Below are 15,000 nucleotides of genomic sequence, written 5' to 3' on the forward strand. Positions count from 1 at the left end.
TCCCTGTGTGTGTGTCTGCAGCCTGAACAGCGTGAAGCCTCTTTAAATATGTCCGATAAGCTGTGGTCTGTGACAGGAAGTCCTCCAGCAGCAGATTGCTGCTCGGTGACAGCTGGCGGATGTGCTATCATGGACCGGACCTGACGGACCTGACGGACCTCGACGTGGGTGTCTTATCAGGAGTTACACAACCGAGGAGCTGAATAAAAAGCTCTTGAACAAGTCTGTTCAAACCTGCTGAAACATCCTCTCATCCTAAACAAAAGAGCTGAAAGACTTTCAGGTCCTGGAAGGACACAAAGCTGAGCATGTTTGAAGAGTCCTTAAAGAGGACTTTGTGTTAGATATCTCAGCGTGTGAAGGGTAAATTCCTCAGACTCTCCTTCAACAAGTCCTCTGAGGTCAAGAACTGACCCTTCACTGATGTCATGGCATTCTGGTAAAGGAATCAGCATTAAGATGTCGTCATGGTCACAGTCATAAACAGGTGTTAACGGTTAAGGTTTAAAATAGGAAACAGAAGGTCTCCTGGTTTAATGTTTAGCTGATCCATCCATCCACCCCGACCTCCTCCACACACCGACTCCTGACATCATCCCTACAGACACTAGAGGGCGCCGGCAGACGGCTGAACAGATGCTGCTATGGACGTTCACTGAAACTACTCTGAAAACTGAGCTGCTGCACAAACGAGCCGCAGGGTTGAAGTTTTATGGACCGACGTCCTCGTCTCTTCACCTCGAACTAAAACTCGACCAGGAGACAAAAACATACGACATCAAACATCAACGATTGCAATGTAAACGAGACTGAAATGTGACAGATGACAAAGAGACTAAAATGAAAAACAGAAGCGGCTTAACTCTGAATCTCCTTCAGACCAGATGTGACTCAGCATCACTTCTTCAGTTTAGATAACAGACTGACATATTTATGATATATATTTGATTTCATAATAAAGCTCTTCTTCTCTATGTGGCTCATCTGAACTGGAAAACACCCAGCTGTTACACACACACACTACTACACACAAACACGACTACACACAAACACTACTACACACACACACTACTACACACAAACACTACTACACACACACACTACTACACACACACACTACTACAAACACATTAGTACACACATACACACTACTACACACACTACACACACACACATACACACTACTACTACACTACTACACACGCACTACTACACACACACACTACTACTACACTACTACACACAGAAACTATTACACACACACACTACACTACTACACACACAAACAATCACACACACACACACACAGTGTTGATTGGTCTTTGATGGTGTTGGTGGTCTTTGATGGTGTTGTTGGTTTTGACAGTGTTGTTGGTCTTTGATGGTGTTGATGGTGTTGTTGGTGTTGATGGTGTTGATGGTCTTTGATGGTGTTGATGGTGTTGGTGTTGTTGGTCTTTGACGGTGTTGATGGTGTTGTTGGTCTTTGATGGTGTTGTTGGTTTTGACGGTGTTGTTGGTTTTGACGGTGTTGTTGGTCTTTGATGGTGTTGTTGGTCTTTGATGGTGTTGATGGTGTTGTTGGTTTTGATGGTGTTGTTGGTCTTTGATGGTGTTGATGGTGTTGTTGGTGTTGATGGTGTTGATGGTCTTTGATGGTGTTGATGGTGTTAATGGTGTTGATGGTGTCGATGGTCTTTGATGGTCTTTAATGGTCTTTGATGGTGTTGGTGTTGTTGATCTTTGATGGTGTTGTTGGTTTTGACGGTGTTGTTGGTCTTTGATGGTGTTGTTGGTCTTTGATGGTGTTGATGGTCTTTGATGGTGTTGATGGTGTCGTTGGTCTTTGATGGTGTTGATGGTTTTTGATGGTGTTGTTGGTCTTTGATGGTGTTTGACAGTGTTAGTGTTGACAGTTTTGACGGTGTTAGTGTTGACCGTTTTGACGGTGTTGACGGTGTTGATGGTTTTGACAGTGTTGACAGTTTTGACGGTGTTGACAGTTTTGATGGTGTTGACAGTTTTGATGGTGTTGATGGTATTTGATGGTCTTTCATGGTGTTGATGGTGTCGTTGGTCTTTGATGGTGTTGATGGTTTTTGATGGTGTTGTTGGTCTTTGATGGTGTTTGACAGTGTTAGTGTTGACAGTTTTGACGGTGTTAGTGTTGACGGTGTTGACGGTGTTGACGGTGTTGACAGTTTTGACGGTGTTGACAGTTTTGACGGTGTTGACGATTTTGACAGTGTTGACGGTTTTGACGTTGTTGACAGTTTTGACAGTGTTGACTGTTTTGACGGTGTTGACAGTTTTGACGGTGTTGACGGTGTTGACGATTTTGACGGTGTTGACAGTTTTGACCGTTTTGACAATGTTGACAGTGTTGACGGTGTTGACGGTTTTGACGGTGTTGACGGTGTTGACCGTTGCTGCCATGCAAGAGCGTCTGCAGTGTTTCTATCATTCAGCCTTCAGCGCTGAACGCTTTGAAGACAATGATCACCGTCAGCAGAAAGGACAAACATGGAGCCAGAGAGGTCAGACTGTACAACACACCTGAACTCACCACAGGATGTGATGAAACAACAGGGACAGAACAATCTAAGAATAATGTTCCTCAACATAAAACTACAAAGAATTAGTGGATTTCATCGTCTACAGTTCATATTATCATTAAAAGATTCAGAGAATCTGGAGAAATCTCTGAACACAAGGGACAAGGCTGGAAACCAATATTGGATGGTGGTGATCTTCGGGCCCTCAGGCAGCACTGCATTAAAAACAGACTATTCTGGAGTGGAAATCACTGCATGGGCTCAGGAACACTTGTGAAAACCATCGTCTGTGAACACAGTTCATCGCTGCGTCCACAAATGCTGTTAAAACTCTCCAAAGAAGAAACCAGATAGAAACATGATGTGTTGTATTTGGCCTATTTTCGATTAAATATGAGTTTACTTGATTTATAAATCATTTATTTATTTCACACATCGTCCTTCTTTCTCTACAGACTTCAAATAACTTTCTGAACTCTGCAGCTCTTCGTGTTTCACTGCTAAACAGGATTAAAGGCATCAGGGCTGTTTGTACCTGCATCATCGTTAGGTACCAGACACACACACACACACACACACACACACACACACACACACACACACACACACACACACACACATACACACAGACACACACACACACACACACAGCAGTAACCCGACCTGCTGATAAGGTGGTTTATCTGAAAACAAGCCTTCACCTGAACATGCAGAACTTTCTCTGTCTGATCTTTACATCACCAACAGTGTGTGTTCATCAGGAACCATCAGGACAGTTGAACTCTTCACTATCGTTACAACAACCAGAACCAGAACCTTCAGCCCGTCTGGGTCTGTTTGTTTCTGTTCTGGAGTTCAAAGTTCACGGCTGCTGAAGATTAAATTTTTTCTGATATTTTTTTAAACCAGAAGATTCTCTGAAACTGACTGTTAACTGTTGATGTAAATCCAGACTGTCGGGAGTAACATATAAACAAGGGTGTGGAGGAACTAAGCGCGCGTACACACACACACACACACACACACACACACACACACAAATCATTCATTACAAAATGGCAGAGTAAACAGGGTGTGATAAACAATGGACGCCCTTAGAAAGTTTCCAGGACTGGCCCAACACTTATGATCACACACACACACACACACACACACACACACACACACACACACACACACACACACACACACACACACACACACACACACACAGATTTCAGTGTGTAAACTGGAGAATTACAACATCTCAGTTTAACCTGGCTGACCTGTCAGACACTAATGAAATAACAAACAGGGCGACCAATGAGAAGCTGGTGTTTCGTCATCTGTGAGGTTCTGTTTGTTTGTACCTGACAGCGGCTCTCTGGGTTTCACCTCCTCCACCGCCTCCTCCTCCTGCACCGGCTGGTCCTCGGGGCCCTGCGACGAGTGGTCGGCCATGGACTCCCGCTTCATCTTCCCCAGACCGACCATCTTCATGAAGGTCAGGCGGCGGCTGGTGGAGTCGTACTCGCTCTCCGAGCAGTTCGGCTCAGCGTTGATGAGCGACTCCTTCCGGGAGCCAAGGGTGTCGCGGTATTTCCCCGCGAACCTGGAGGGGCAGAAAGGGAGGTGGGGGGGGAGGGGATCTCTGCTCATCTTTTATTACAGAGACGAACTGCTCTGACCCGCTTTACCCAACAACAATAGTTTTTATCCCACTTTACTTGAACACTTTTTATCCCACTGTACCTGAGCAGACTTCCCTCGGAGCTCCGCCTCCCCCTCTTCTTCTTCTCTGTGGGTGAAGGCGTTCCTTGTGGGGAGGGCGTGTCGCTTCCTCGGCTCCTCACCGACTCTCTCAGGTTCTTCCCAAGCTTTCCGAGGCTCTTCAGCGGGGACTTGAACTTGAAGGAGCCCTTCACCGAGCCTCCTCCTCCTCCACTTCCCTTCTTGCCCTCGTTGGCCTCGTTCTCGTCCTCCTCGTCCTCGAACGGGTTGCGGTCCCTCGGCACGTCGCCGTCCAGCAACGAGCTGCCTGGCGACCAGTGGTTGCCATGGCCGCCGTCGTCATCATTGTCGAAGGGGTTGTGGTGGCGATGGTGGGGCGTGATATTGAGGCTCATCCTGCGGAGGATCAGGGCGTTCTCGAGAGTCGGACCGCCTTTCAGGCGCACTGGGAGATTTTTGAGGATGGGCATGATGGAGCTGGGTGAGGGAGGTGAGGGAGGTGAGGGAGGGGGGAACCTGGGTGGAAGAGAGATCAATCATAAGGCTAATAATAAATAATAATAATGATAACAACGTTTTCAATTATCACAGAGACAGAACATCCTCCTCTGATTGGCGGACTGGTTCACCAGTTTGTTTCCAAGTCTGAGCTGAAGGTCCAGCGACCTGCAGGTAACCATAGCAACGGCACTGATGCTGGACAACAAACCCAGTGTACAGATGGAGGACTGTTACACCTGGTGAGAGTGAGCGGGTCAGCCGGAGGACAGACTCCACCCCCTTATAAACCAGCCGCCATAAGCCCCGAAGACAAAGAGTCGTAAAGTCCTCAAACATTAACATCCGCTCCGGGACACCACGAAGATTCCCGGGAAGCTCGTTAATCATTAATCAGGGTTTAGACGGTTTCCGTGGAGCTGAAGCTTCATCATGACAGAGTTAAGTTTGTCAGTACGGATCAGGAAGGAACACGTTGTTACCAGGTGATGGTGGGCGTCGGCTTATCTGACAACTCCACCTATAAACCTGAGGCAGAAATTAGGATGGACAATTATCACACGATAAAATTAAGAAGCAGTAAAAAATGGTGTTTTGCCGATTTTAGCCACATCACCCAAAAAAAAAAGATTTAAAAACATGTAAAAACATTGAGATTTTTGAGACTAGTTGCTGCAAAATTGTGCAAATTTGATCAGAATAGTCACAGAAAACTGAATTTAAGTGGGAATTAAACTGCATAGAAGCACCTCTGAGTTTCAGGTTCGGTTCAGGTTTAGTTAAGGTTTAGTTCAGGTTCGGTTCCGGTTCGGTTCAGGTTCAGTTCAGGTTTAGTTCAGGTTCAGTTCAGGTTTAGTTCAGGTTTAGTTCAGGTTTGTTAGTGTCCAGGAAATGAATGTAAGTCAATGCAACGTCCTTTGCAGCGATGGAAACACGACTCAGGAGGAAGACTGGGAGCGGATGTTGTTCATGTTGTTGGTTTCCAGTTTCACCAGCTCAGAACACACTGCTGCCAGAAATAGACACACACACACACACACACTTTCCATAGAACCATTTGTAAAGGAAAGCGCTGCGCGCACACACATTTGAACACTCAGGAAAACACACACTGGTGTTCAGCGGGTGAAGTGGGAAGTGATTCAGCGTTGTTGCTTCCATAAATACCCAGCAGCCCCGGCGGCAGGCTCAGGAAGCTCACGTGGAGCCCGGCGGCAAGCACGCAGCCTGTTTTCTTCAAGAGGGTCGCAGGGCATCGCCGGAGCTTCTGGACACAAACAATGGAAGCGGAAAGGACAGCGATAGTGTGACGGACTCCTGGGTCCCCGCTGCTCACCGCCGGGTGTGGTCCAGTCCACCTCCAGGACCGGGACCGGGACATTGAGCTGGTCAGTCTGATCTGAGCTCTACAGGAAGAACCTGTGCAGGTGTTCTCCAATATGTCCTGCAGCAGAGACACCTCAGAGGACATTAAGAGAGATCATCCCGAGTCACAGGAAACACACACTTTTAGATCCTGAGTGAGTCACACCGTCCGGAGACGTCACGGTCTCAGATGTCCACTTGGAAAAAATGTCCACGAGTCCGTTTAGAAATCATGCAAAAAAGACATTTCTGTCAGTTCAGAAGCTGCCTGAGAATCTGTCTGATTTTAAGTTTCTTTGAGTAGCTCAGTGATCCAGTGATGTTGGTCTGAACTCCTATGATGGACTGCAGGCAGGAGATGCTCACACACAGTTCTGCTGCTGTTAAAGGGACGGTTCGACTAAATGAGAAGAAACACAGGACCAAGAGAAGGACACGAGTCCTCGACCGACGTCCCTCCTTTAACTCTGACGCTCTCCGCTCGGATTCTTTTTCTCGGTTAAAACTTTGAAAACTGTCACCAAATCTGAGGCTGAACATTTTTCCACACACAAACTGCTGCCAGATGTTTAAAACCAAATCCCACTCATCACAAACCAGAAATCTGCCGAGTCAGCAGAAATATCTTGCCTCTGTGTGGTGAGATTTGAACAAAACCTGACATGAAACCAATTGAACACAAAACTGTTTTAATTTAAAGAAGTAAATCCCAAACACCAAACCTGCAGGTGTGTGTGTGCGTGTGTTGTCGTCACATGTGGACGTGTTCAACATGACATTTTAACGTCATGTGAAGGTGAACGAGTCGCAACCTTCAAATGTCACAAAAATCAGGAAGAGGAGCAGATAGCCAATCAGACGGAGGCACAAAGCCCAGCCTTGACCTCCAGAGTGTGTGTGTGTGTGTGTGTGTGTGTGTGTGTGTGTGTGTGTGTGTGTGTGTGTGTGTGTGTGTGTGTGTGTGTGTGTGTGTGTGTCCTGTCTAATGATTGTACAGATAACCAGCTGATGTGATGGAGGAAACCATCAGAACATTCAGAAAAAATAAAAACAGGAATGATTGAAGAGCAGCTTTTTATCAAACTGTCAACTCCTCGTCTCTCCGTCTTCAAACTGAAGTCACGAACACGGAAACACAGAAACATTGAAAGACTAAAAAACGGAAAAACGGAAAGACAGCAGAGACCAGATACGTTCCTAAAAATGACTTCCTGGTTCCTGTTAACCATGAAAATAAGAATCATTTCCTGAAAACAGGAAGTGAAGTTGTGACAGAGACAAAAGTGAAGCTGCAGCAGGAGAGATTGAACTAAGCCAGACAACACGTATGACCACACATATGACAACACGCATGATCACATATATGACAACACGCATGACCACACGCATGACCACACATACGACCACACATATGACAACACGTATGACCACACATATGACCACACACATGACCACACTTATGACCACACACATGACCACACATATGACAACACATATGACCACACGTATGACAACACGTATGACCACACATATGACAACACGCATGACCACGCGCATGACCACACGCATGACCACACATAACAACACGCCTGGCCACACGTATGACCACACGTATGACCACACATAACAACACGCATGACCACACGTATGACCACACATATGACAACACGTATGACCACACATATGACCACACTTATGACCACACACATGACCACACATATGACCACACGTATGACCACACGTATGACCACACATATGACAACACGTATGACCACACGTATGACCACATGCATGACAACACGCATGACCACACGTATGACCACACACATGACCACACATATGACAACACGTATGACCACACATATGACAACACGTATGACCACACATATGACAACACGTATGACCACACATATGACAACACACATGACCACACGCATGACCACACATAACAACACGCCTGGCCACATGTATGACCACACGTTTGACCACACATAACAACACGCCTGGCCACACGCATGACAACACATATGACCACACGCATGACGTCACGAATGACTACAGGTATGACAACAGGCATGACAACACACATGACCGTCACTGACCATCCGTCTCATTCCATACAGACGTCCGTCATCTTCATCATCAATTATCCTCTCATAATGAATGAAAATCTGGAGTTTAGTAATAATACATTTATATATGTAGATATATAAATAAAACATGGTTGTGTTGGTCGCCTTCGTCTTAAGAGGCGGGAACACGTTCTACGTTCTGATTCAACCGTCTGTTGATGTTCAGCTTCACTGAGTTAACGGAGACGACGAGTCCCATTCAAGTGAAACTGAACGTCTTTGTGATCAGTTTCTCTTTTTCTGCTCTCAGACCTCCAGCAGATCCAATTTTTGGCTCTTTCTTCCGCTGTTGGCTGTGATCTTTAAACCCCGGAGGTTGCTGCTCGGTCGCCTGGGAGGATGAAACAAACGTCCCTTCCCCTCCATTCAGCGCTCACACAGACACACTAGTATGAAATCAACACATCAGAGAGCTCTGAAAAATCTGTTACAGCTCAGGTTTACGTCAGGTTTACTTCAGGTTAATGTCAGGTTTACTTCAGGTTTACGTCAGGTTAACGTCAGGTTAACGTCAGGTTTACTTCAGGTTAACGTCAGGTTTACTTCAGGTTAAAGTCAGGTTTACTTCAGGTTTACGTCAGGTTAACATCAGGTTAACGTCAGGTTAACGTCAGGTTAACGTCAGGTTTACTTCAGGTTAACGTCAGGTTAACATCAGGTTTACTTCAGGTTAACGTCAGGTTTACTTCAGGTTAACTTCAGGTTAACTTCAGGTTAACGTCAGGTTTACTTCAGGTTTACTTCAGAGAAAATATCCCCTGGATCTACACACAGGAACTAAAAACGACACACAACAACACCGGTGTTTCCAGTCAGCAGAAGGACAAAAGGTCAACACACACACACACTCAGCTGAGATGGAATTTTACTGAATGAATGACTGGAATGAAAAGTGGACGGTTTGATGTTGCTGACAGGCAGAAAAATAGACAGAGAGACAGACAGAGAGACAAACAGACAGACAGACACAGACAGAGAGACAGACAGAAATACAGACAGAGATTCAGAGACTGAACTAAACCAGACAACACGCATGACCACACATATGACCACACATAACAACACGCCTGGCCACACCTATGACCACACACATGACCACACGTATGACCACACATATGACAACACACCTGGCCACACGCATGACAACACACATGACCGTCACTGACCATCCGTCTCATTCCATACAGACGTCCGTCATCTTCATCATCAATTATCCTCTCATAATGAATGAAAATCTGGAGTTTAGTAATAATACATTTATATATGTAGATATATAAATAAAACATGGTTGTGTTGGTCGCCTTCGTCTTAAGAGGCGGGAACACGTTCTACGTTCTGATTCAACCGTCTGTTGATGTTCAGCTTCACTGAGTTAACGGAGACGACGAGTCCCATTCAAGTGAAACTGAACGTCTTTGTGATCAGTTTCTCTTTTTCTGCTCTCAGACCTCCAGCAGATCCAATTTTTGGCTCTTTCTTCCGCTGTTGGCTGTGATCTTTAAACCCCGGAGGTTGCTGCTCGGTCGCCTGGGAGGATGAAACAAACGTCCCTTCCCCTCCATTCAGCGCTCACACAGACACACTAGTATGAAATCAACACATCAGAGAGCTCTGAAAAATCTGTTACAGCTCAGGTTTACTTCAGGTTTACTTCAGGTTAACGTCAGGTTTACGTCAGGTTTACGTCAGGTTTACGTCAGGTTTACGTCAGGTTTACTTCAGGTTTACTTCAGGTTTACGTCAGGTTTACTTCAGGTTTACTTCAGGTTTACGTCAGGTTTACGTCAGGTTTACGTCAGGTTTACGTCAGGTTTACTTCAGGTTTAGTTCAGAGAAAACAGAAATACAGACAGAGATACAGACAGAGATACAAACAGATACAGACAGAGATACAGACAGAAATACAGACAGAGATACAGACAGAAATACAGACAGAGATACAGACAGAAATACAGACAGAGATACAGACAGAAATACAGACAGAGATACAGACAGAAATACAGACAGAGATACAAACAGATACAGACAGAGATACAGACAGAAATACAGACAGAGATACAGACAGAAATACAGACAGAGATACAGACAGAAATACAGACAGTGATACAGACAGATACAGACAGAGATACAGACAGAGATACAGACAGAGATACAGACAGTGATACAGACAGATACAGACAGAGATACAGACAGAGATACAGACAGAGATACAGACAGAAATACAGACATAGATACAGTCAGAGATACAGACAGAAATACAGACAGAGATACAGACAGAGATAGACAGATACAGACAGGGATACAGACAGAGATGCAGAGATACAGACAGAGATACAGACAGAGATACAGACAGAAATACAGACAGAGATACAGACAGAAATACAGACAGAAATACAGACAGATACAGACAGAGATACAGACAGAGATACAGACAGTGATACAGACAGATACAGACAGAGATACAGACAGATACAGACAGAGATACAGACAGAAATACAGACAGAAATACAGACAGAAATACAGACATAGATACACAGAGATACAGACAGAAATACAGACAGAGATACAGACAGAGATACAGACAGAAATACAGAGATACAGACAGAAATACAGACAGAGATACAGACAGATACAGACAGAGATACAGACAGATACAGACAGAGATACAGACAGAGATACAGACAGAAATACAGACAGAGATACAGACAGAGATGCAGACAGAGATACAGACAGAGATACAGACAGAGATACAGACAGGTACAGACAGAGATACAGACAGAGATACAGACAGAAATACAGAGAGATACAGACAGAAATACAGACAGAGATACAGACAGAAATACAGACAGAGAGAAGTGTCTTAAGCTGCAATACCACCGAGTGCCACTAGAGCTCCAAAAAGCCTTGACAATTTAAAAACGGCCTTCAATGTCCAGCTGAAGAAAGAACGATTTTGTTTCCTCTCAGTTTAAATGTTCATATATTATAAATAAATTCAACTGGTTTTTTTTCACATATTTAAAAAATTTGGACAAATAAAACCTGATAATTTTGTATTTTCTAACAGAACAAATCACTGAACTATCTGACTGTGTTTTCGGACCAGCTGCACTTCAGGCTACATTCCTCCCAGCAGGAAAAAGATAATATTACATTTTTCTAAGCAGCTGCTTTCCCTCACAAATGATGCTGAGCCGGCAGTTTGGACTTAACGAGACCCAGATGCAGCGTGGGTAACTGTGACCTCATAACGGAGCTGCAGGGTTCAGAGGGATCAGCGGGTCTCTGGCACCCTCATCCTCCATCCTGTGTCCTGACTGCTAAACGTCTGAATAATGTCTTCGAGGGAAATCTGAATATTAAAAATACAAACCACAAAACATCTGCGGTTAATAATGTCAGAAAAAAGGCAACAAACTAATAATGGAGGCACTGAGGTCTAAAAGTCGGTCATGTCTTCATGTACGTGACAGATCAATAAGTTCAGAGTGTTCCTGAACGCAGCACGGTGATCACACGGAGGATCGATAAGTTCTGGTCTGGTTGTGGTTATTCACAAATTTCACAATAAAAGTCATTAACCAGGGCTCTTTGATTAACTGATCTAGAATGTGTTGGGAGGTCCTCTGATTACTCCTGTAGATTACAGTTACACCACTGACTCCTCCCCCATGATGCCGACCAGCCGTCTGGACTTTAAACCGATAATCAATCACGGTGTGTCGGCTCCACCCAGCCGGGCAGAGAGGTGGCTGATGGGACTTTGGAGCCTGTAAAGTTCATTTTATCAGAGCAGCTAATCAACCGTCAGTGATCCACTGAGAGGGTTCAGTCTGATCCCGGTCCGGTCCGATGGGCCGGTCCCGGATCGGGGCCGGTCCCGGTCCCTGATGGGCAACCTGGGTTTCTAAAATAACATTTATGACCTGGTTTACTTTTAAAAACAGCTTGTCAATAGGATGTCTGTTGGCTCTTATTTTGAAATTTGGTGAACTGAGACGACCTGCAGAGTTTCTGGTTTAAAAAAAAAAGAAAAAAAAAAAAAAAAAAGTTCATATCTGCAGGATTGTATTTAAATGTGCCAATCCATATTAGGATGATTTAAATCAGTTAATATTAAATTTGATTCCAGAGCAGATCTATAATCTGTACTGACGTCAGTCTATGAACTTTCAAGCAGTTTATTTTGAAAGTCTTTAAATCGACGATGGTGATGTTTGCGGATATCAGAGGGTACAGACAGTGACGGTGAATTAAAGCCGAGCAGGTGTTGACCCGAGACACCAGAACCTGCAGGTGGTGACCCGAGACACCAGAACCTGTGGTGACCCGAGACACTAGAACCTGCAGGTGTTGACCCGAGACACCAGAACCTGCAGGTGTTGATTTTGTTCACGGTGTTTGGAGCAGCAGACGAGGTTTGTTTCAGGGAGCTGAACACATTTTCACTGAAGGAAAGTTCAAACCTGAAGATTCCCAGTGAACTTCTGAACTGTGGCTTCAGTCTCTGTTCTGCTCTGCGTGGACATTTGTCTGTTTCCATGGTTACCGCTCTGTGACATCATGTCGTCTTTCTTCTTATTACGATTATTCTGATAATAAAGCTTTTAAAAATGTACAGGAGCTGTTGTTTATCTTCTAATCTATCTCAGCTTTCAAACACACACACACACACACACACACACACACACACACACTTTCTCTCACACACACACACACACACACACATACACACTTTCTCTCACACACACTCACTCACTCACACACACACATACACACACACACACACACACACACACACACCCACACACACACACACACACACACACACACACACACACACACACACTCCTCCTCCATCTGCCTTAAAAACATGGCTGCTGGCTAACTCCCTCACACACCGTTCTCCACCCATCAGATCAGAACCAATCACCATCATACATCAGTGATGTCATCAACCATCAGTGATGTCATCATCCATTGGTTTGTGAACGTTATGAATCCTCCAGTTCAGATTCTGTCCGTCACCATCTTTACTAGTTCGGAGCGGTTTGGAGCAGGAAGTGACCATATTTGGACGAGCTGGGGGAGGAGCCAGCGGTGGATCTGACCGATCTGATCGGAAACCTGAAGATACTACGTCCCGCCCACCGATAGCTGTAACCTGACTGCACCACAGGCCTGTCAATCAAACAGACACGCCCCCAAAAACAGGTCTTCTTGAATCTTCTTTTCTAATGAATGAGGGATTATTTTCAGATGGACCTCCAGAAAACTAATAAGAAGGAGTGACTTTAGCTAACAACACCGAGATAACTGATGGACACATTTTATTCACTTTGGATTTGATGAGAGAAGTTGAATGGGAGTCTATGGAGCCGGAGGCTTTTTGGAGCCCACCTCTAGTGGCACTCGCTGGTATTGCAGCTGAAGACACTTCTGGATCAGAACCATTTTACAGACCTGAAGCTACGAACACTTTTATAAACAGTCTGTGGTTCCATAATCAAACATCTTCTTTCATCAAAGAACCTGCTTCAGTTTCAGCTGAAATAAATAGTCAACCAGTAACAAATGTCAGTGCTGGTCGCCAACAGTCCAGGGGTCAAAGGTCAAAAGGGTTCAGACAGAAAGAGAAGTTTTGTCATTTCTCTTTTATTTTCTGTCCAACAGGAAGTAAAAATGTCTCCATCAGCAGGAGCTCCAATGTTTCCACCCCACTGAAGAAATAAGAGTGACAGATGAATAAAGAGGACTTTTCAACATTCATCTTTTTGTTTGTGGCTTTAACAGATAAAAAGCATCCGGACTCAACAATGTATCAGTGAACGCAGTGTGACAGAGGACGTGTCAGTGAACGCAGCGTGACAGAGGATGTGTCAGTGAACGCAGCATGAGCCAGTTTAACAGATGGAGCTGGTGAATGTTGTGGAAAGCGTTCTCAGAGAGGTGGTGGAGACCAAAACCAAAGTGAGAAACATGGAGAATATTTGATTTTAACACAACACCAAATGAACGATGGCGTTGCTCACAGCTGAGAAGCTTCATGTAATAAACTGAAACCAAAGAGGACCGACGGTCGAACTCTGAGGAACTCCACAACGCTGCGAACACGTTTACAAAAGTTCACCGCTGGTTTCTGATGAAAATAAATGTCATTGCAGATTTAACGTCAGTTACGTCACGGTAGTTTTAATGTTCTGAAACTGAACTCCTGCGAGTGAAAACAAACCTCCCAGATTAATATGATTGACAGTTTAAGAACAGCTTTATGTCTTTTTATTTGAGCGTTAAAAACTTCTCAAGATTCACATATTTCTTTTTAAACTGATTGTTTGTGAACTCATTTTGTTGTTTATGTTGATTTTATTAATGTTTTTGTTTTATGTAAATTTGTAAATAAATTAATCTTCACTGACTGAAGAGAAATAAATCAAAGATCATGACGTCAGCAACGGAAACGTCCTCAAGAAGGTTAAAGTTATTTGACCAACAGGAGGAGAAACTCCTCCAGATGATGAACTGATCAATAAACCCTCCGACAGACAGACGCAGCAATCAACTGAATAAACTCTGATAACATGAAACTCTGCTGGTTACTCAGAAACAATCTCCCATCACAAGTCGGTTAATCAGTGACATTTCCTGCGGCCTCGAACGCCTCACTGAACACTCAAAGTCATCAGAGACAGAAACTTAAGAACCAGGAAGCTTCTGATCAGGATCAATAACACTGATCA

General features: G+C 44.5%; 1 protein-coding gene across 3 annotated transcripts in view; it reads right to left on the bottom strand.

Annotated features, from left to right (window-relative positions):
* The window catches only part of LOC138212651 (tumor necrosis factor alpha-induced protein 2-like), a 35,718-nt gene that overhangs the window by 15,878 nt on the left and 4,840 nt on the right, over positions 1-15,000 (bottom strand). For all 3 annotated transcript variants that reach the window (XM_069173114.1, XM_069173113.1, XM_069173115.1), the window contains exons 2-3: positions 4,287-4,781; positions 3,905-4,146 (exon numbers count right to left, since the gene is read on the bottom strand). In XM_069173114.1, the coding sequence (XP_069029215.1) occupies positions 3,905-4,146; positions 4,287-4,735 (691 nt within the window). In that variant the 5' untranslated portion in view covers positions 4,736-4,781. The remainder of the gene's footprint in view (positions 1-3,904; positions 4,147-4,286; positions 4,782-15,000) is intronic.

Source organism: Embiotoca jacksoni, unplaced genomic scaffold, assembly GCF_022577435.1.
Source record: "Embiotoca jacksoni isolate LCO1_2020_lvr unplaced genomic scaffold, fEmbJac1.0.p SCAF_58, whole genome shotgun sequence".
NCBI lineage: Eukaryota > Metazoa > Chordata > Actinopteri > Embiotocidae > Embiotoca > Embiotoca jacksoni.